General features: G+C 43.1%; 1 protein-coding gene across 1 annotated transcript in view; it reads left to right on the forward strand.

The window, feature by feature from the left end:
* DPP6 (dipeptidyl peptidase like 6) overlaps positions 1-23,385 on the forward strand; it is a 594,783-nt gene that overhangs the window by 308,280 nt on the left and 263,118 nt on the right. Inside the window, exon 2 of the mRNA XM_026652149.1 lies at positions 16,397-16,511. Within this exon, the coding sequence (XP_026507934.1) occupies positions 16,397-16,511 (115 nt within the window). The remainder of the gene's footprint in view (positions 1-16,396; positions 16,512-23,385) is intronic.

Below are 23,385 nucleotides of genomic sequence, written 5' to 3' on the forward strand. Positions count from 1 at the left end.
TTTTTTTTTTTTTTTTTTTGCTGATACAGACTAACACGGCTACCACTGAAACCTAGCAGAGATGGTGAGCTTTGTAGTTGCAAAGAGTTCTTTTAGAATTTAGTTCATAGGTTATAGTCCAATGTCCAATATCATATTCAGGGTGGACCAGTCAGCACTGGGATCCTAATCTTGTGGCTTAAGCTTCCCCTGAATTGAAGCATCAAGCAGATCTGAGCTGAACAGGATCAGGACCAAGGGTCTTTTTATACACTGTTCTAGCATCCACTTGACCACACAGTCCTGGGTAAACAATAGGCTTTTGATGTAACCTTCTGTTTTCTAAACACCACCAGTAATTAGTTACACAAATTAACCTAGGGCAATTTATTTATTAGGCAGTCTATCACAAACTTCAAAGAGACATATAGACGATGACATTACTTCACCCAAGATTCATCTAAATGTTAATATTCCCTTTTGATCTCTGAATTAGTAGCTATAGTGACAGACAGGAGCTGTCCATTTACACTGGTAGCATCTAAGATACACAATTAATATTACCTCTAAGTTCTAACAACATAGGCTTGCATTTCAAAGTTCTAGCCTACTTAGCATGCAATGGCCCTAATTAACATTTCTAACATGTCTTTAAAGGTCGGCTTTGGGTTAGTTAGCCTGCAAGCTGTTTAACCCTATCTGGCCATGAGTTATATTTTGTATAACAGTGGTAGCAATAATGATTTGCATGGTTATATTTTAATTAGACAACGTCACAGTGAGATTCATAAACAATAAGAAGGTTGGAGTGAGGAGTGATATAGGTAGGTGTTTTCCCACCCTTTGGATTATTATGAGGGCAATTTCTCATTAAAAAAATGAAAACGGCTGCTTTTACAAACTCTTCAAGACAGAGACAGAGGCACTCAGCCATGATCTTGATTGGGGCTTTTGGGTGCTAACTTAATACAAATAATGTATAGTAATAAACTTCCAACACTGATGGAAAGGAATAAAGAAAATAAGGCTGTGTTTGCTATGTAATTCTCACTCGTCTGAATGACACTGGTTTTCCTAGGGAACTGTATATGACAGATTTACATCAAAGTTTCAAGGAGCTTGTTATGCCGACATTTTGAATAACAGCGGCCATTAGTTGCGAACACTGTGGGTGAACTCCTGGCCCCATGGAAGCCAATGGGAATTTTGCCATTGACTTCAGTGGATTCACGATTTCACCCTATGACTTTATACACTTGTTAAAGCGCATACTGCAGTGCTAAACATTTTCTTAACCTTGGAATCATACAAATTCGAAAGAGAATAGATCTATTACAGTAGATCATCTTTTCCATCATCCCACTAATCACAATTATTCCCTTAACTATATTCTTGATTGCTTTGTGCAATCCAGTCTTAAATGACTTAAGCAATGGGGCTTTCTCTGGCTTCTTTGGCAGGTTATTACACAGTCAAATGAAACTCACTATGAGGAACTTAATAAAACCAAAACCTCAGCCTAAATTGCCCCGTGGTTACTGTTATCCTGTTATTCCGAGTTATAAACTCCAGGACCATCCTAAGCCATTTCTCTACTTCTTTGGGGTTGTTTTTTTAATATACAAATTTAAATACAATGAGCCACATCCTCACCTGCTGCAAATAGGCAGAGTTGCATTGTGAAGTCAATGGAGCTGTACCAATGTACACCAGTTGAGAATCTGGCTCAATAAAAGGGCCTGAGTCTGATCATGCTTATCACTGGCTGTATACCATATATGTAATTTCATTTAAGTAGAATTACTTCTGAAGTACACAGATGTAACTCAGAGAAGAGCCAGGCCCTGAATGTGTTTATTCATGTACAGTGTTACCCCCTGACTTCAGTGGAGCTACACCAGTTAAAGCACAACTTGTGCTGGTCCGGGGCACCACCCCTGCCACTGAAATCTCCCCTGTCTGTGGAGGGGACATTGCTATAAAACCACTCCCTTTTGGGAGATACAGAGTGACATTAGTGCTGGCAGAAGGGACAGGCTGGGTCAACAAGCTGGGAAGCTGAAGGCCTCACACCAATGGGCCACAGAGCGCAAGGATGGCCTGATGGTTAGTCTATAAGCAAGTCCCTGCTCTGCTACAGACTCCCTGTGTGACCGTGGGCAAGTCTAGGCTGCAGACTATGTCTGGACTGCAGTTGCTGGGTGTAGTTGCGGCTTAAGATGACATACCAGAGCTGGCTTGGGTCCCGGAGTGGTGAGGCTGTGGCAGGGTGGGCTGTACACCCCGGGTAATTACTCAAGAGCCTGGTCCGTGCTGCTGTGGCTTCGCTGTTCTGGTACCTGAGCTAGTGAGATTAAAGCTAGTTCAGGTATGTCTGTTTGGGTTGCCATTGCCCTGTGCCTCATTTCCCCATCTGCGCAATGGGGATAACAGCACTGCCTGACGTCACAGGGGTGTTGTGAGTGCATATAGGTTTTGAAGTTCTCACACCATCAACCAAGCTGTGCCAGTGTGAGCCGCTCTCCACTGGGGAGCCTCACACACTATGTGCTAGTGTCATTGCACAGCCAGAAGGGGGAGCTAACACTGTGGCTGGAGAGGGAGTACACAACATTGTTAGATTTTTTGTGGGTCCTGAAAAAATGGCAACTCCTTCTCAGAGAGAATGTCTAAAAGACCCCACATGACTAGCCCAGCTTGAGCAGTTACAAACGACAGTAAGTTGGGACTGAGGAGCTAGTTCAGGGGTCGGCAACGTTTGGCACGCGGCTCGCCAGCGTAAGCACCCTGGCGGGCCGGGCCAGTTTTATTTACCTGCTGACGCGGCAGGTTCGGCCGATCGCGGCCCCCACTGGCCGCGGTTCGCCGTCCCGGGCCAATGGGGGCGGCGAGAAGCCGTGGCCAGCACATCGCTCGCCCGCGCCGCTTCTCGCCGCCCCCATTGGCCCGGGACGGCGAACCGCGGCCAGTGGGGGCCGCGATCGGCCGAACCTGCCGCGTCAGCAGGTAAATAAAAGTGGCCCGGCCCGCCAGGGTGCTTACCTTGGCGAGCCGCGTGCCAAACGTTGCCAACCCCTGAGCTAGTTGCTATGCATAGTATTAATCAGTCATATTAATATACGTGGGCATAAGTAGTACTGACAGGTAACATCAATATTTGTCATTTGTTTTAAGTAGCCGTATAAATATTGCTAAATGAAAGGGCAACAGAAGCTGTGCTTGATGAGCTTTTCTTTTAAGAGGGTTAGGTCTGTATATTATTATTCTAATATGGCCACCTAGCTGGCAGATTTTTGGCAGGTTTGAAATAAACATGCCAGAAATTATTTTGCTGACAGCCTCCCACATTGGAGCATTTCCAGCATTCATCCAGAGCATGCCAGTGCAGTGATTCTTTTACATTCATGAAAATAGCCCATCGCAGATCCATATTCTAGAGTCTTAAAATACTGTAGGTGGCAGGGATTTATGGCTTCAAAGTCATCCTAGCAGGTGGACCACATTATGGTGCAATCATAAAGAGAGAGGAAAGCGGTAACATTTATAAGGTTTAATACGCAGCTTGAGTGAAGTGTGCTTATTTTAAAACCTACAGTAACATCTGTTTTACTTTTCTAATCCAGAAACAATTACGCTCTTTATGTAAGAGTCCGGGGCAGGGAGAATGAACAGCAAAGAAAAAGGGAGGGGAAAAATAGGTTTAAGGACTTTGATTTGTTTGCAGAGGTCTTTTGAGCTTTGTGTTAATTCTTCACCATTAGTAGCATTAAGCAAGGGAGTTCTTCAAATGATTGACATTGTTTTAATGTTTCCTTTGAGCTGATGTCGGTATTATTGGTGCTCTGTTAGAGTGGAAATTTTGTGCACTTGGTTTGTTTTCATTTGAGTAATAACCACTCAGACTCAAATGACATCACTATTAAAAACAAAGCAACATCTTTAGGATTAACAGGCTAAGATGATTTATGAGTGGTGTCTGGTTGGTTTATTTTTTTATCTGCATGCTGGTATCTTTCAGTACTGGGCAGATTATGCTTCTCCTCCTCATGGTGGAATCAAATGGCTCTGAGGCCCCAAATCTGAAAAGCACTTAAGCACCTGCTTCACTCCATCTCTGCCCAGGACATGAAATGGAGATGCTTTCCTGAATTAGGGCTGCAATGGAGTGGAACTGGTGCTGTTCCTCTGTGCAGGGATTTCGGGGGAGAGAAAGGAGGGAGGAAGTGCAGGGGGTGCATGCATCTTTACTGGGGAAACCGTACTGGGCAGGACGCCTGCCAGTGAAAATGACTTTGAGAAGTCACCAGCCAATCTCCCCATTCCTAGTGGAGACATAGTGTGGCTCCATAGCTTTACGAGACGGGTTCTTTCCATCTACACGTGGCAGAAGTGGCCCATGTGTAAGGGGTAGATTCGGCCCCAGGTGAAGTTCAGATAGCCCAAAAAACCTCACTTAGTCAATGGGAAATTTCATCTCCACTAAGGGTGAAATCATGACCCGTTAAAGTTAATGGGAATTTTTGCCATTGACTTCAATGAAGTCAGGATTTCATCCTAATTAGTTCATCTCAGTAAGGACTATATGGGTGTCATCCAAAGTCCACTGAATTCAGTTGAAGCCTTTGCATTGACTTCAGTGGGTTTTAGATCAGGTTTCCTGTAAATGGTACAGGGTTTAGATCACAGGGTTGGTGTCTGTAAGAACTGTTTCTAGCTTTCATTTTTAATGTACTCCATTACATCACTTTATCTTCAGATTAAATCAGTTCCACAGAGGGCCTTAACATACCCTTTTTTTTGTGTGGTTTCACTGTTACACACAATTAGAATGATATCCAAAGTTAACTATAAATTGGGTACTTTGAATGTAATACATATTAATACCGTCGGGCCAAGAAGTAATAAATTAATCAGTGGTAATAATAAAATTGTGGTAGGCGGCATTGATCAGATTCTGAATTCTGTATGCTATGTAGGTATGTTAACATCTCAAGATTTTCCCTCTTCTAATATCATCCTACAAGAAACAGAAATGATTAGAAACCTGTTTCATATGCCTGAGATGTATGCATCATTGGTTTTATAATTTGTTGTTACCCGCTCTACCCATGGTAAATGGCCCATGAAACATAAAAGAAATTTATAGCATATCTTTTCAGCATCAACAAATATTAGGAGGAAAGTTTATTTGAACTATACAATGAAATAACTCAATGAAATATTTCTTAGCTCAGGTTCCCCTGCCCCTGCCCGTTCCCAGGACTTTATGTAGTTACTCTGTTGAATTTCAGTTGATTGTCTATCTGAATTCACTGTTTGTCACATGAATAATACAACAGCTTGTTTGATTTCCCCTTGAAAATTCGGGGAAAGGTATGGTTAAGGCAACAGATCGGCACAATGTGCATTTCAAAAGGGGGGGAAATTTGGATACTTAAAAAAATTAAGCTAAAGGTAGCAGAGGAAGGCTTCCTAGAAATAGGCTACTTAGGATAGGAAGCATGGCCCTATGGACAGGGCACAGGTCTGAGCTTTCAGAAAACAGGATTCAATGCCTGCCTCTACTGCAAACTTCCTGAGGAACCCCGAGCATGTTGCTTAGTCTCTTTATCTCTCTCTCCCCATCTATAAAATGGGGGTAAAAGAACTTCCTTTGTCTGTCTCATGTATTTAAATGGTAAGCTCTTTGGGGCAGGGACAGTCTCTTATTACATGTTTGCACAGTGCCTAGCACCCAGGGGCCTTGATTTTGGTTGGGGCCTCCAGCCACTACCACAATGCAAACAATTAACAACAAAAATTAAATACTGAGGTAATAAGAAAGTAAGTGTTGTTAGACTTCATAGTCCCTTAATGCCACAGAGGATCCCATCTGTAGGATTAGTTGCTAGCATTTCTCTAGAACTACTTTAATGCTTTGCAGGGTCCTGCCCCAACTTCTGTCAGTCTATGTCATGGTCATCTCTGTGAGCTGACAGCACTGTAAATCCTGAAATGTTGGAAGAGGCTTTCTATAGGGATGGAGCTCCCACCCCATAGGTCAGCAACAGTGCTGTGCAGACTGGCTCTGCCCCTAGAGCCCCGATTTGTTAAGGAATGGGGAGAAAGTAGGAGCTAGCCTCTCCATCCCCGAGCCCTGGTTGGCTAGAGCCCTGGCAGGAAATCCCTTCCCACTGCTAGTTGAAATCCCTTCCTACTCCTCCCATTGAAAACCGAGAAGCCATTCCATCAGAGACTGCAGGATTGGAGGAGAGGGTTTGTGCTGCAGCGTTTGAGTTCCTTTGTGAACAGGGCTGGCCCACAACATTTTGGCACCTGAGGCAGGGAGCTCAAATGACGCCCCCATGCCCCCTCACTTGGGCCAAAACTTTGAAAGGTCTCAATTCTGCCTTCTTCCTGTTCTACTCCTCTCATGGTACTGCTCTGCTACCTATCCCAATAAAGGAGAACTAACAACTTAAAATGCCTTGTTCAAAAATTTTAAGTAACACAACTTTCAAACGCCTGAATAACAAATGTAACTTTTCTTGTCTGCATAGTAAACAATGGCATTTTTATCTGTTTGAATAATCAAATCTTTGCAACCAAGAAGGCACGGAAAGCACCACTTTGAACTGCTTCCTGAAGGTCCACAGTCTGGGCCAGCTCATGCTCTATTGAGATGGTTGCAAGGCCGACCAGCCTCTCTTGTGTCATTTTTCAGAGTAGCAGCTGTGTTAGTCTGTATCCGCAAAAAGAACAGGAGTACTTGTGGCACCTTAGAGACTAACAAATTTATTAGGGCATAAGCTTTCGTGGGCTACAACCCACTTCTTTGGATGCATATAGAGTGAAACATATATTGAGGAGATATATATACACACACATACAGAGAGCATGAACAGGTGGGAGTTGTCTTACCAACTCTGAGAGGCCAATTAAGTAAGAGAAAAAAAACTTTTGAAGTGATAATCAAGATGGCTCAGTACAGACAGTTTGATAAGAAGCAAGTAAGTATTTTCACACTTGCATATGTTTCACTCTATATGCATCCGAAGAAGTGGGTTGTAGCCCACGAAAGCTTATGCTCTAATAAATTTGTTAGTCTCTAAGGTGCCACAAGTACTCCTGTTCTTCTTGTGTCATTGTGGAGCGTAAATGTGTTTTTATTAACTTCAGCTTGGAGAAGCTGCGTTCTCCACTGGCAACTGTTACAGAAAGTGTTAGAAGTATGTGCAGAGCAACAAATGCATTTGGAAAGAGGATAATCATCTTATTTGTGCACATATATTCCAGAACAGCCTTTGGAGTTGATCCTGCTGAAATGTATCTTGAAAGGGCTTTCAGTTCATCACCTAAATCACTCGCATCAATATTGCGCATGTGTCAACACTGTCTCTAGTGCCCTGCATTGCTGGTGTAGGTCTTCTTCAGGTATAGTGAGGAGTTTTGGAATATTGTACAACATCCCAGATATACTGCTGTGTTCCTTGAGCTGCATGAAACATTCTTCAACTGACTGTATTGAACAATCTAGCACCTGGTTAAAGAATTCAACTTTGAATTGTTGTTTGGGGTCTCTTATGGGATTATCCCGTGCCTCGTAATCAAAATGTCTTCTTCTTCGGTGACTCTTGTGTTCTTGAATGGGTGGGAAAATAGCTTCAGTGTGAAGTTCCTCTGCCAACTTCTGTGCACACTTCAGAATGTTTTGAAATCCCTCATCTGACCGGTAAGACTGTAGGTATGACTTTGCTTTGTCCAGTTGTTCCATTGCTCCAGATATATCAAGGTCAACAGCTTGGCGTCTCTTGCTTACAACATTTATTTCAAACAGTATGTCATGTCACAGCACTAAGCCACACAGAAATTTGAAGTTATGTATGTTTCTGGTGATTCCATTTCCCTCTGCCACTGTTCTCCCATGAACAGTTCCTGTCATAGCATTATCCTCCATAATGGTAACTATGGCATCATCTATCTTCCCAATTTGGTGTTTGATAGGCTTTATCGCCTCCACTCGACTTTCCCATGGTGTGGCACTCAGTGGTTTCAGTATCAGAGAGGATGTTCCCAGATGTTGCTTCAAAATTTGCCATCAATGAGTTGATGCAGAGAAAAATACATAGATGCTCCGAATTACATTGGAGGAGAATTAGAGCGGGGGCTGTGTGCTCAGCGGAGGAGGCAGAGTGGAGGTGATCTGGGGCGGGGAGCGGTTTCCCTGTGCACCCCCCCGCCTGTTACTGCGGGCTGCCCTCCCCGCGCCCCCCCACCCCAGCTCACCTCCACTCCACCTCCTCGCCTGAGCGGGCTTGTAGGTGCCCTCAACCACTAGGCGCCCTAGGCGGCCACCTATTTCGCCTAGTGGTTGCACCGGCCCTGCATAAGAGGATTCTCCTCCTCTCTCTCCCTGCAACTCCTGCTGCTTTCTGTTATTCCCTCTCACCTTTTCTCCTGCCTGCCTGTTATGTCTCTTGTGCCCTCTTTCCTCCAGCACAGCACTCCACCCGGAATTAATGGATTTATTAAAAAGTGACAACATTTTTCTGGCTAAAGGGAAGCCTCTTTTATATAGGGAACAGTTCCCAATGACTTAGCTGCTCTGTACACAGTTCTGTATCTATTTTTATCAGATTTTTTTTCTTTCCCCTTCTCTGCTCAACCTTTTCAGTCTCTATTTGTTTTTCACTCTGATGGCTTTCTGCTCTATAATGCACCGTGTTCCCTTAAGTTTTCTCTCTCCTCTCTGCTCCTGCTGTCATCCTGTCTTAGGTGGAGGGCAAACCCAGGAAAACTGGAATTTACATCAGACTTTCAAGTCATAATATTCAAGTAGATTCAGTTTTAGGCAAAGTGAATTCTGCCTTCCCTAGGAGAAACCAGCTGCTTTGACTTCCCCTTTTCTCTATTAACGCTACGTGGTCTGTGCCAGTTTGTTCTTACAACACTGTAAGGGCTAAGATATTTGAAACCTCAGGACTGCATATTCCCTGAAATGACCTTTTATCTATTGTCTATAAGTATTGTCTATAACGTCTTTCTTGGCATACATGTTTACCTTGCTTCAGTTCCTTCTGTCACGCTGAGGGCTGTAAGACAATAACAATTGATTGTGACTGCATTAGTATGTTGATAGGATTACAACATTCTAGCCAAATGCTTCCACAAAATGTAAAATCTCAAATAAATTCAATAAGTGTAGGATAAAATAAATCTTTGAAAAGTATATTGGTCTGTGTAGCAGCATCAAGACCTACACACTGCTGAAATCATCATTTAATGTATTCCATGTGCTGCATCCAATATGAATTTTTAATATTTAGGAAGGCAGAAAAGACACTGTGAGCTACATTTAGATTTTGCAGCTGGAACCCAACACTTCAGAGATCAAGCTTTCCAATATAGGATCATGCAAAAAATGTGTATGGATTTGTTGCATCCCAATAGACCACCACATTGACTTGTTCAAATGGAGCATTAGATTAGCAGCTATTTAGAGCTTGTCTATACAGTGAGTAACTTCTCATGCAAGCTGGGATGTGAATCGTACAGCATACCAGCTTGCCGCACAATAGCTCACTGCATAGAAAAGCCCTTAATCTGTGCAAGAAAATCCTCCTGAGAATGCAGAAAGGTTGGGTTTTGTGGGCAAACCTAAGCCCTAGAAGAACAAGTGCTGATACATTAACACTCCTTTTCATCTACAGTTTCTCCAAGGACCTAATCCAACTGTCACTGAAGTTTTTCCAGTGATTTCAATGGGAGCTGGGTCAGGCTCTAAGGCATATAAAAGTCAAATATTTGCCTCAAAATGTTTCCACTTCTTACCCATAACTATGCTTTGAATTAGGATAACGCAGTGCAGTACAACTTGCTCGTTTGTTGAAATGTTTTCTCAGGTAACTCTGACAAACAAAATTCTACAGCTACCTTTTATAATTATACCAGGAGCTCTAACTCCTGCTACCACAAATGTGGACCACATATTTCCATGGGAATGAAGGCCACAGTCACTACCAAGTGCTTCCTTTTTCCTGGGAGTGAATTTAATATTATGGGCTGCGTGGGTACCACAGGCCTCATTTTAGATTGTCAACAGAGTAACTTGGTGTGTGTTTCTTGTGGTACATTTTTTAAAACTAGAAGAAACCAGGATTTCAGAAATAAGGAGCCCCACTTTCTAGCGCTCTAATGTTCTTTATCAGCAACACCCTTCTTCTGTAGGATAGCCCCAATTTTCATGAAGCAAAGTCGTGTTCTGTAAGCTAAACTGCACTTTGGGTTGCAGAATGTTGAGGTATCAGAGGTAGCCCATCATCCACAGTGTGGTTATCATGAACATTATCACAGAGGCCTTGATGGTCACAGCTTTTACTTGGCCATGTAGGGGAAATAAAAAGGAATAACCCCTCCCGGCTCTCCTACTGAGACAGGGGGAGGGATAGCTCAGTGGTTTGAGCATTGGCCTGTTAAACCCAGGGTTGTGAGCTCAATCCTTGGGGCCATTTAGGAATCTGGGGCAAAAATCTGTCTGGGGATTGGTCCTGCTTTGAGCAGGGGGTTGGACTAGATGACCTCCTGAGGTCCCTTCCAACCCTAATATTCTATTATTGTGAATATTGCCTTAGTGAGTAGAGCAGGGACATCTTGCCCAATACTACTTCCCCCAAAAGTGAGTGGGCAGGGAAAGGGATGAAGGGGGAGTAGATGGTGATTTTGCTTTGCTCTGCAGCTTCTCCCACCTTCCACCCCCTACCACAGCCAGAGAAGCTGTGTGAAAACATGGGGTTGAGTAATTTCCTCAGAGCCAGGGGGACCAGGGAGGGACTTTCAACTAGTTTTGCAAGCCCAGGTGTGACACAGGAGCTAAGACCAAGTCAGGCTTTTTTTGAAACTCATCTTTTAATATTTCATTGCCCATTCCCACTCCCAGCTCCAGTGAGCAGAAGCTACCAATGTCATTGACCTAATGATTGATTAGTATACTTTGTGTAATGCACAGAATGTTACTAGAGAGCGTGGTATGCTTGATGGAATGAAACTACATAATTCTGCTCTGAAGTCACAAGGATTAGACATTGCCTTTGTCTGGTTAGTGGGAGAAGTAGAAGACACTGCACCTAAAAGAATATCTTTAACAATTACTGCTGTTGCCGGCCTCAGCTCTCTCTTGTTAGTGCTTTTGCCATGTTTGTAGCAGTGCTTTGCAAGGGAGGAAGTGGGGAGTAGATCAAACCCTTGCTCCATCCTTCTTCCACCTTTGCCTATTGAAGTGTAAGAACTATTTGGTTAGGCTTTGGCTGCCCTCAGGTCGAAGCACTGTGCAATTTGGATGCGTTCTTTCCATATATACCTCTGTTCCTTCTGCTCTTGCTGGGCCCTTTTACAGGTAAGGAAGAGTGGTCCTATGGATAGGTGGCATGTCCTAGATTCTTTTCCTGGCTCTTCCTCTGACTTCCTTGGGGAAAATCACAAAATCTCTCTGGGTCCTAGGTTTATCACCTGAAATATGGGGATCGCAATGCAACCCTGACTCACAAGGGTGTTGGAGGCTAAATTAATTAATGTTTGAAAGATGCTCAAATGGAAGGGACTGGATAATGTCAGGGCATTTCTATCCTCTCTATTTAGTTGCTGTCAGACTTGCATTTCTCAAAGCTCCTGACCTACTTTTCAGATTCTGCTTCTAATATCAATGATAAAACAAAATTATTTGCTCTTTCTAATTATATTTTTCTTTCAAGTACAAAGCCAAGAAACAGAATAAACAGCTGAAATACAGATGTCACTTTCAGATGCTTACTGGCATACAGCATGGGTTCTCAGCCTGAGTTCAAGACCTTTTGTATGCCTTGATCCCAAACCACATTAAAGGAGGGTTCCAAAATTTTATTTTGTTGTGACGTGGGGGTCATGATGTGGAAAAAGTTGAGAGCCACTGACATATAGCATTATCCCCAGCATTTCTCCAAGATCAAAGGGAGTGAGATTTTCACAAATGTCCCACTTTACTTACCATTAGGGTGACATTCTTTGTACAAAAAAACCCTTCACATCACAGCAAATGGAATTACTCTTTTGAACTCCACATGCGCTTAATTTGGACAAAACACTTTTGCTGTAAAAAAAAAAAAAAAACGGGGGCACCTGAAACAAGAACCAGTGTAAAGTTACTTCTCCCCACCATCATCCATAATTTTTCAAACTAGGCAAAATCCCAAATTAATAGAGTGTCTAAATGTGAAAGTTTTAGTGCTGCTCTAGCTGTGAGCCCAGATTTGCTGAGTGATTATTCAACCTGGTCAGAAAGCAGAGTCCATTGGATGTTTCAGTGCTAAGGGAAATCCAGTGGAAGCTAGGAAACTAAGGCAGGGAGAAGGTGCAATAAATATTTAAGATCCTGTGAATGTGTTTGTTTCGGTCTCTGAGTGTTTCTAAGTCAAACTTGGTCCTGGTGAACTTTGGCCTGACGATTTTCCTTAGCCACAGCCAAAAATTTAGCATCACAAGGTCGTGATCACTTCCAATATCAGCACCAGGGAAGTTCCTTGTTTTAGCTCTGTTAATCCCAGAATGAGATCGGTTTTGCACCATGAGGTAGTCGATCTGGCTGTGATGTAGACCATTAGGTGCGTGCCATATTGATTGTCTGGATGCTTTATGTGCGCCTAATGTGTTTGCAAGAACCAGATTGTTATAGCTGGCAAACTCCAGAAGTCTCAATCCTCTCTCATTGGTTACCGCATTATAGAAAGGGCCACAATAATCTCGCCAATCTGCCTGTGCGTCAGTACCCACTTTAGCATTCCAATCTCCTTGTACAATCAGGATATCTTTCTTGGGTACCTTATCGATGATGTCTTGGAGCTGATTGTAAAAATCTTCAATTTGCTCATCGTCATAGTCTGTTGTAGGGGCATAGACTTGTTCCACTGTGATATTAAACGGTTAAAGCAATGATTGGCTGAAAATTTGCCCCGCAGCTTGCTCTAGAGGAAGACGTAGAAACAATAACCAACAATTTTGACGCTGTAATGAATGAGGCAGCAATGGACATCCTTGAGAAACATCGTAAGAAGACAAAACCATGGGTCACAAATAAAATACTACAAATGTGTGACAGTAGAAGAGAACTTAAGAGAGACAAGAACAGCACTGAGGGTGATGATAAATACAGAGCAATTGGCAGAAAGATCAAGAAAGGAATGAAAGTGGCCAAGGAGATATGGATTGAAAAACAATGCTCTAAAACTGAAGAGTGTATCAATAATAAAAATAGCAAATGAGCCTTCCAGGTTGAAAAATATCTGATGAAGGAAAGATGGACCAAAGCTAACACAGTTCAAGACAAAGAAGGGAACAGTCTTATAGAAGAAAGGGACATCATCAATAGGTGGACAAACTACTGCTCTGATCTATACAACCACCAGACAAATGGAGATCCTAGTGTCTTAGACAGCCCAGATTCAACAGAGGATGATGACTTTCCAATACTGCGTGAAGAAGTGGACACAGCTGTGAAATCACTCAAGAAAAGAAAGGCTACAGGTATTGACAGGAGAAATATAATAGATGTACTCACCAAGTTCTGCAACAAGAGCTGACAGACCGGTGAGAGGCCCTCCACATGGACACAGTCACTAATCATCACTCTGCCAAAGCAAGGCAACCTGCAATTGTTTCAAAATTACCGGACCACAAGCTTAATTAGCCATCCTACTGAAGTGATGTTGAAAGTCATATTGAACAGATTGAAGCCACAAGCAGAGAATTCATTGCTGAAGAACAGGCTGGCTTTCATGCTGGAAGTACCACAGAACAGATTTTCAACCTTCATGTTCTATGTGAGAAGTACTTACAACACCAGCAGGACAGCTACCACATCTTTGTTGACTTCAAGAAGGCGTTTGACAGAGTATGGCACAAAGTTCTCTGGGCAACCATGAAGAAGTACAATGATGGTCGTCAGCTTATTCTTACCATTAAACAACTGTATGCCAAGGCCAGCAGTGCAGTTCTCGTCAATGGCACAATAGGAGGGTGGTTTTGCACCACTGTTGAAGTCCAGCAAGGCTGCCTTCTTTCCCCCACACTGTTCAACATCTACGTGGAGTACATAATGATGATGCCCTAGAAGATCACATATGCACAGTCAGCATTGGGGGTGAACAATCTCAAATCTTCGGTTCGCTGATGACATCGATGGCCTGGCAGGCAGTGAAGACGAACTTGCCAACCTTGTGAAATGATTGGATGAAACCTCCACAAAATATGGCATGGAAATCAGTGCAGAAAAAAAACAAGCTGATGACAAACAAACGTGATGGGATCAGCTCACATATCACTGTCAGTGGACAAGAGCTGGAGACAGTAAAAAGTTCAAGTATTTGGGGGCAATCATCACTGATGAAGGATCCAAGGCAGAAATTCGGGCAAGAACTGCACAAACAGCAGCAGTGGCAAAGCTAAAGCCAATTTGGAGGAATAAGAACATCTCCCTGGAATCCAAACTGAAACTGCTGCACGCATTGGTCATCTCCATTATTCTGTATGCGTGCGAGACATGGACCCTTATGGCAGAATTTGAATGGAAAATACAGGTAGTAGAGATGAGATGCTTCCGTAAAATCCTGGGCATCTCCTACTTTGACCACATCACTAATGAAGAGGTCAGCAACATCATCACCCAATGCGCTGGGTCATATGCAGACCTCCTGATGACTGTGAAGAAGTTCAAGCTGAAGTGGTACGGTCATGTAACAAGACCATCTGGCCTATCCAAGATCATCCTCCAAGGGACAGTACAGGGGAAGAGAAGAAGAGGTAGACAGAAGAAGAGATGGATTGACGACATAAAAAAGTGGACAGGAATGGACTTTGCGGAGACTCAAGCTCTGACACACAATTGTCAGGGGTGGAGACAATAGGTTGATTGCTCATCAATGATGGTGTCCCAATGACTTATGTGGTTATGGAAGTGATGATGATGATGATGAATGTGTATGCAGTACTTCATAAAACCCTCTGTCAGAAATGCCAGAGAGATCAGAAACAGAACTATATGGTAAAACCTCAATAATGTCCAGCTTATCGGTAAATAGCAGTGTGGCTTTTTGAATGTTTGGGGCCAGGCTCAGAGCTGATGCGTAAGACTCGCATCCGATGGGTCAGTGAACAGAAGGAGGTCTACGTTGATGCAGTATGTTCTGAGGAGCGAGAAGAAGGTGTAAGTCAAGGAAGGGGGTGGCCTAGTTTATCTTCTATCTACTTACACCCTCCTGTATATTGCTTTTCTTTCTGTACTCCTCTCTGGTGTCTTGGTGCGAGACTTCCTGAGAGTCACATTAAAACACCTTACACTCAGTGAGGGGAAGGGAGTGAGTTGTTACACGGTGGTAAGTGGGCGTGAGTCTAAGCGAGTCTTGGTCTACATGAGGCTAAGCTGGTGCAATATGTTGGGGTGTTGTAAGAAGGTGGTGTTTACATGACTGTAGCTCCCTCTAGACTTCTTGGACTCATTCACACCCACCTGTGATTCTGGCTCTTGGCCATTTTAAAGGAATGTGCATCACACAGCCCTTTTGATCTAACTTTTTTCCATTTTAGATATGATGACTGCACATATTTATGAAGTCCTATTCAGTGAGTGCCAGATGATGGCTGCTCCAAAACCTGTGCCCTGAGGGAGGGGGCACCCACACCAAATACTCCCACAAAGGAAGAAGCAATGTTATGACCTCCCTCACTCTGCAAGCGCAGAGGTTTGGGGAGAGGACCCTAGCATAGCTGTGAGCGCTGACTAGCCCCGAGGAGGTATGCCTGGGCACTGCTGTCACAGCAGACAGAGGCTGATGGGCTGTGCTGGTAAGGCAGGGTGAGGAGGGAGGAGTGTGCTACCCCTTTTCCACAAGTGTAACAAGGGTGACAGTACAGGGGATACCCTTTCCACTCTCCCTTCAAAGCATTCTGGCTGCTCCTCCCATGGATACACACAGTTACCCAAGAGGAATCATCTCAGATATGGATTTGGCCCATCATATTTATTGGTCCTATACTTTGATCGAGAGTGAATGAAATAAACACCAGAATATAATACTATGAAATAAACTGTAGTCTGAGTGGCTGTTTGTGCTACCATGTTCACAGCGATATATGGTACAGTGTGAATTAGGGTGACCAGATGAGAGGAAGAAAATATCGGGACACATGGGGGGGGGTCGCCCGGGGAGCAAAAAAAAAAAGGAGTGCCACGAAATATCGGGACTAATTGCGTCCCGACCAAAGATCGGTCGGGACGCGGGACAAACGCCTAAATATTGGGACGGTCACCCTATTGTGAATATACTGGAAAAAGTGCACTGCTGTTTGGATTTTGTTGTTTGTTTCCTTGTTCTGATGCCTTTACTTAATATTCCCTGTCCTTTGTTATTTCTAGGAGCTGGTGGGGAGTAATCCTCCACAAAGAAACTGGAAAGGAATTGCAATTGCTTTACTTGTTATTCTGGTTATCTGCTCCCTGATTGTCACCTCTGTTATACTCCTGACACCAGGTATTTATAACCTTTAACTCGCTTGCGTTCTGTTTTTCTTTTGTAATTTTGCACATCCAAGGGCAGAGACAGGATAAAGTGAATGCAAAGTACAGATCAAATAGTTTCCTATTCTTTAGCTTCCTTTAACATTGGGTGCAGAACACTGTCCAGAACATTATTTTATATCAGGACTCTCTAGAGTCCTGATCCAAAGCCCTTTTCAGTTGATAGAAGGATCCATTTGACTTCAGTGGGGTTTGGATCAGATCCCAGCTCTTTATTTTTCTAAGAATATAAAACACAACCGTGCACTACACAGCTTTGTAGTGGAGTAAATAATTTATACTTCCCAATGGATGATCTTTAAACTTCATCTTTCAGCTGTGTTCTGTATGCCTAGCCTTTGTAAATTACTTCTCTTACGATAACTGCCAAGTACCAGGCAGCGGCCATAGGCTTGAATTTTAATGTGACATCATTATGTTTATTGATTATTACATATTTCTATGGCTTGTAAATTTCCATGGCTATTTACAGAATAGAGGCAAGATGCTTTCCCTGCCCTGAAGAGCTGGCAATTCAGTAACAGGAAGGTTTAGTGGTTGCTAAAGATGGAGGGTGGAAGGTTTCCCTGAAGAGATGGGTTTGACGGAGGAAAAGAGAAGGTTGTCTGTGAACAAGAACAGATGGGTGGTTGCACGCCTACCGAGCAACATGATCAGAAGCCCAGAGCCAAAACGGGGAAAGGAGACAAAGGGAAGCAACAGGAAAGAGAAGAACATAGGGTATGCAAATGCAAGCGGTGGGAGCAACATTGCACCAAATTTTGTGCAGGTACCAGTGCTTCATGTACTCCTTAGTAAGTTTGACCTACCTTCGGTGGCAAGGTGGCTGGAGTCTACAATCCCAGAGATTCTGTGTCAGCCTCAGATAAATCAAGAAATGCAGGTTTCTATTACACTCAATATGAAAATGAATTAGACAACCACTACATTATCCCTTCTGCTATTTAACTTGATACCATATTCAATTTATTTGATTCAGCTCTCTACATTTTAAGTGTGCTGCAGAATTTTGAACTAGGTCTTCAGCTGCTGTAAATGGACATGGCAGTATTGACTTAAGTATAGCTATGCCAAGATCAGTGGACTGACAATCTGGGTCCTAGTATTGGAAACACACCACTGCATTGTAGGATTTATCAGACAGAAGCTGGAGGTTTGGCTAGCTGGGGTAGGGGGCAGTTGTAGCGTTTGACACCTGAAAAGATGTAGCTGTCAGTTTGGCATTGTGGGATAAGCACGTTAGCTGGATGTTTGTGCTAAAATGATCCACAGCGAAGTAGTTAAGGTTACTGTTTAAACTTCATAATTAGGTTTCAAAGTTAACACCCCATTGAGATGAATCTGTCTGTTCAGTGCACATTGAGCTATTTTTTTTAGATTTTCTGCTGACTCAGCTTGCATCATCTAGGTAGGTAGAAATTTTCCTGCACTGCATCTTCGGAGCTAGTAGTTGGTGAACAACTTGTCATTGAAGTAATCTGCTGTGACTCAAAAGACATGTAGGGAACAGATATGATGAGTAAGCTCTTATTTTTACATAATAGTGTGTGTATATAAGCACATGTGTGCATACATATATACCTTTTCTCTCTTGGGATGTACATATATGATATAACTATAAGAACACACAGAGCAAATAAAACATAGGGAAATTTTCCTGGAAATAATAGTGTTCCAGACTCAATCCTACAATTGCCACCCCTATAATACCATAGTCCTGTTCCTGTTGGCCTGCTGCTGAAAACCTCTTCCTTTCTTTGTCCGGTTACTCTTCCCTCATACCTATCTTTAATAGATCTATCACTTACCTGGAACCAGCTCTCAGTTTAGTCCATTGCTTTGAGCCACTGCTCCAATGGCCCTCTCTGCAGTGTTTCCCCCAGGCTTGCAGTGTATAGATCTTCAGGAATCAATCATGAGCATGATGCAGGTAGGTAGAGTCTGAGGCACTTTGGGAACCCACTGCAGAGTGAAGGATTACAATACAGCTTTAAGCAAAGCAGCAGTGATTAATTGTATCCATGCCTAGCACATGATGGTGGGGTTTTCATGCAGGGTCAGAGTCAGGGCATGCTCTTCAGAAAGAAGGGTAAGTGGAAGGTGTGGAGAAGGGGGAGGTTAGGTAGCTGGAGCCCAGTAATTGAGGAAGAGGGTTTTATGTACCTTTTTAAATTTCTCTTCCAAATTGATCAAAACCTTTAAAAAAGGTTTTAACTCTGGGTTCAATTTCCGGTTAGGCTGAGATTCATGCTGGTTCAAATGTTTAAGAAACAGGTCACTCTCCCTGTTTTAAGCTAGCCCATAAATTATGAGCAGAGTTCACTACATGCATTAGAAAGTCTAATTAGTAACAGAAGTGCTTAATTTTCAACTGCTTTTTTATTTCTTATTTTACAAAACCCTACTAAAATTGTGCGAGTTCAGTGATTTATATTCCTTTTAGACTTGCAGGGGCAGCATTTTCAAGTCCCGTATCTGCTTGTCTTAGCAGATATTTGCTAGTGAGTATCTGCTTGTGCAAAATTGCCCACAAAACCCATAGTAGTTTGTGGCTTCAAATACAGGTTTGTGTGAGTGCAGCTGTTCCAACCTGCTTTGAAATGCAGACTAGTTCCTGCTGCACATTCACATCAATGAACCCCCCCCAAACTTTGCTTGAGTCCAGTGTTGTAGGATTGATACTTTACCAACAATATTTAGCTCCCTTCTCACAAAAGGTGATAGAAACTAATATGTAAATCAAAACAAAGTAGGAGAGACTTGCTATCAGTTGGCCCAATCCTGCAGTGCTTTCTCAATCAAACTTCTCATTGACTTCAGTAGGTGTTTTGCCTAAGGAAGATCTTCAGGATCTCAGGCTCTGTATTCAGAAAGCAAAGCTAAGCAATGACTTTATGCATGTTTCCTCTTAGGGTATGTCTACACTGCAGCTGGAAGCATGCTACGGAGTGCAAGACACCACCAGCTGTGCTCAAGCTGGAGTGCTAAAAATAGCAGCGTAGCTGGGGTTTGTGTGGGGGACAACTCAGAGACAAACCTGCCCAGACCCCCCCCCCCCCCGCATACATACTCAGACAGCTAGTCCGAGCCATCTCCTGTGCTACCCCGGCTTTGCTGCTATTTTTAGCATGCTAGCTCAAGCAAAGCTAACACATGTCTGTCTATCCATGCTAGGAAACCTCCCAGCTGCTGTGTAGAGGTACCCTTAGTCTTTAACACTTTCTGGAGATACACTTCAAGATTGTTCCCTTCAAGTCTGACCTTTAACTGTATAAGTAAGTGCATCCAATTCCCTATTAAATTTTTAGCAGATGTCACAGGCACAGAGAGAGTCTGAAAGGCAGTCACTGTAAAGCATTAGCTCACTGAGCACTACCAGTAGCTGCACAGTCGGTGAGCCATGAGCATGACCCAGTGTGCCTAGCATCACACAGGCTGTTCTAAAACAGTGGCAAAAAAACCCTCATATGTGTTTTCCATTTTATTTTCTGAATTTCTATTGTTGAATTTCCTGTTGTTGTAATTGCCCAGAGGGGACCTGAGCATAAGTTAGAGTAACCTTTCCAGAATATGAGGCATGCAAAGGTGGCTTAAAGCCACCGTATCCTGCTGGGATATCAGTTTCCGTGTACCAGCAAGACACCAGAAATCCTATTTTTCTAGCTGCACAAATCTGGGTTTTACAGCTCTAGCTGTGGTAAGGTGTAACAGGGAGTCTTTAAGGGCCAGGGAGTCTGGGCCCAGTCGGCCTTTTTCCATAATCAGACCCAGCTGAGAAGGAGTCACATGTTTCCTATAAAGGGCTGAGAGAACTTGGTTGGCGGTGGAGCTGTGGGAAGCAGGTGGGTTCCTGTGGCTGGCTCTGGAGCAGTATAGGAAGATGTGAGGGGAAAGACCTTTGGGCCCTGCTTGGTCAGGGGAAGCTTTGTTTGTGAGTGTGTGGTGTTGGCTCAAGGCACCTTATTCCAGCTGCTCAAAACACAGAACAGGGTCCTTGGTTAGTCTCCAACCTGAAAGTACATAGGCCAACACTAACTGAGGTTAATGTTCTCCACAGCATGTTGTGGGCTATGTTGTACCCATTAGTGTGTTGGTGTGGAGCTCAAGGAGAGACTGCCACAGCAAGGCTGCTCTGTGTGTGTGATGGGAACAATAGTGCTGCCTAATCCTCCACTCCTTTGGAGTGTTAGGCTTGCCCAGGCCCTATATAGAGAGAGTGGTCCCGGTGCTTGTCTGAGTGCAGTTGTCCCTGGCCTGCGTGGATAGGAAAGGATCATGCCCTCTACCCCACCCGATCCCCATCCTCTAATGTTGAAACAAGGGAGTGTCTGTCCTTATGACTGTGCTGGAAGACTAGGGACCCAACTTATATATCCAAATGTTCGTTCCAGAGTGGATTTTCCCAGTAAATAGTTTCCCCCTCAACTGGTGGCTCACCTTGCTATTTAGGCTTTGGCAGCTCTACCGTTCCTCCCCCACCTACTCTGGTTACCCAGTTTGCTGCCACCAGGTACTAAGTATTAGCACCCTGCTGTTTATCACTAATTAAAGAGATCTGTTTCCTTGAGTTCCTCAGAATCTATATTGTTGGTTTAATAAAAATGTGAAGAGCATGGAAAACTATTATTGCATAGAGGGGTTTGACAGGGGATTTGCGTTAGGCTATTTCAGTTCCTGTAGCGAGTGAGGCCAAATCAAGTTAAACAATTAAAGACTCAATCATAGTTTGAAAATAGGAAAACTGAAAGAACATGTTATAACCTGGTACAGGTGGTACAAGATGTTTGAACACCTGCTAGTGAAACAAAACATGTTTCACAGTTATTACTAAGTAGCTCTGGGTTGCTCAGTAGCTGCAGATTAGTGAAGTAAAAAGCCATTTTCTCCTCCCTTAATTGGCTTCAAGAAGTCTGTTTCCACTGTATATAAATGCATAGCAAGTTAATATTAAACAGTAGTAAAGAAAATTAGGGCCACATGATACCAGCACACCTCAGGCAATCAGATCCTACAGTGATGTTGTAGAAGTAGATAGACCTGCACTAGTGACATCCAAAATGTGGCTTTATTTGTGCATTTGAGGAATAAATACGCATACTAAGGGCTGATTGAAAATTATTCAATTTTTTTGCCCCAGAACTGCAGGACAAAAAGGGGGTTTCCAGCCAAAAAACTGTTGTTTAGTTTTTCTATGAAAAGCAATAATTTTCCATTTTCCACCCAGCTATGTACCTAATCTAGGATCCATTGATATTGTATATGCTCTTCATCCATTGGCCTGAGATCCTTTATCATGTATTCATGAAATAGTTTGTGTAGATGTGGCATGGAAATGACTATACAAATGAGATGTCATGTTAGTATGGGAGTGTCTACCATGCCTGGTGTGAACTTCATATGTCCAGTGCCAAGCTAATTAACAGCGCTGTACCTTCCCTCTAACCATCCTGACTCCTGAGTGCTTATTAAACACTGCAGACATTAATTATACCCCAGATAATATTAACTTTCCTTTAAGAATCACAAGCTGTTGATCTTCTCTGCACTTGCTTTGGATTGTCACCAGACCTCTAATGCCGTATGGATTCAGTTTTTAATAGGGCCCACAGAGGAGACACTCAATTAACTCCTTGAATCCTACATGCCATATTGCATTACACACTGGAATCAGAAGACTTTTTAAAAAAATGTCAGCAATGTCTGGGAATCTTGATGTCACTGCTGGCTCCCCCCTACCCCAAAAAAGGCGCTAGATTGCTTTATCTGTACCAGTCTCAGGCTAGCCAAAGTATGTCTCTGCAAATTCTAAAGATGGGCAAGAGACTCAGAATTCAGAGCAGAAGGGGAATCATGAAAATACTGTGGTTCTTGCTGAAGAGTGCTGAGAAGATAGCATCTTAATGCCATTGAGAAGTTCTGCCTCTTCAGTAGAATGCCCCCACTAGTTCTGTTTTCTAGCAGCTGGTACAAAATCCCTCTGTTGTATAGTGCACCAGTTAGGCCCCCTGTATTTAAGTTTCACTGCATAAGCACCTTCAATATGTGTTCAGTACTACATTACAAGGGTGGGGATGGGGCACCATAGGAGAATAAATAGTACAGGAACCAGCTTTCTTTTTGCTTCTGCTATTCTCCTCTTTGTCTCCTCCCCCACCCCTGTTCCTCAGTAATGAGGCTAGCTTCTGAAAAGACAGCATTTGGCCCAACCCCAGCCAGCTGTGTTCAGGCAATCAGCTGGTGCCTCAAACACCTGACCTGAAGAATTACACATCAAAGCAATCTTTGTTTTAAAAAAGTGAAGTTAGTTCATACCTGAAGATACATGAAGATTTGACATTTCATTGTGTGAAATTAGTGCCAGACAATGAAAGACTTGCTTGCATTTATGTTTGAATTCCCGTCTCCTTATTATTGTATCTCAGTGTACCATTGGATGAGTTCCAGACTCAAAGGATTCTTTTTAAGTCCTTCTGCCAAGAGCAGTTGCTATTGTTTTGTGGTCTTCTGTACCAAGATTTCTACCCTTTTGATGTTGAAATTGATTCTCCTCCTATTATGTGAGGATATATAGTGGGAGTCCTGTCCTAGTGCATGAGAGTTTGTGATGATAGCATCCAAGATATGTAGGAAGCATTTTTTGGGGGTGGGGAAGGAAGGGCAATAGAAGTAGCGTCATCAGGAGACACAGTATTGGTGAATGATGCTGAGCCTATCCCTCTGCCATCTACTAAGTCTTCCAGAGTCTCAAAATTATGTGCATGTAATCCAGAGAGCGGCTTTGTTTTCACAGTTATTGCAAATGAAGTTTTGTCTTTTTATTATAAATG

This window comes from Terrapene carolina, unplaced genomic scaffold (genome assembly GCF_002925995.2).
Source record: "Terrapene carolina triunguis isolate 2854851 unplaced genomic scaffold, T_m_triunguis-2.0 Scaffold111, whole genome shotgun sequence".
In the NCBI taxonomy this organism is placed as follows: Eukaryota; Metazoa; Chordata; order Testudines; family Emydidae; genus Terrapene; species Terrapene triunguis.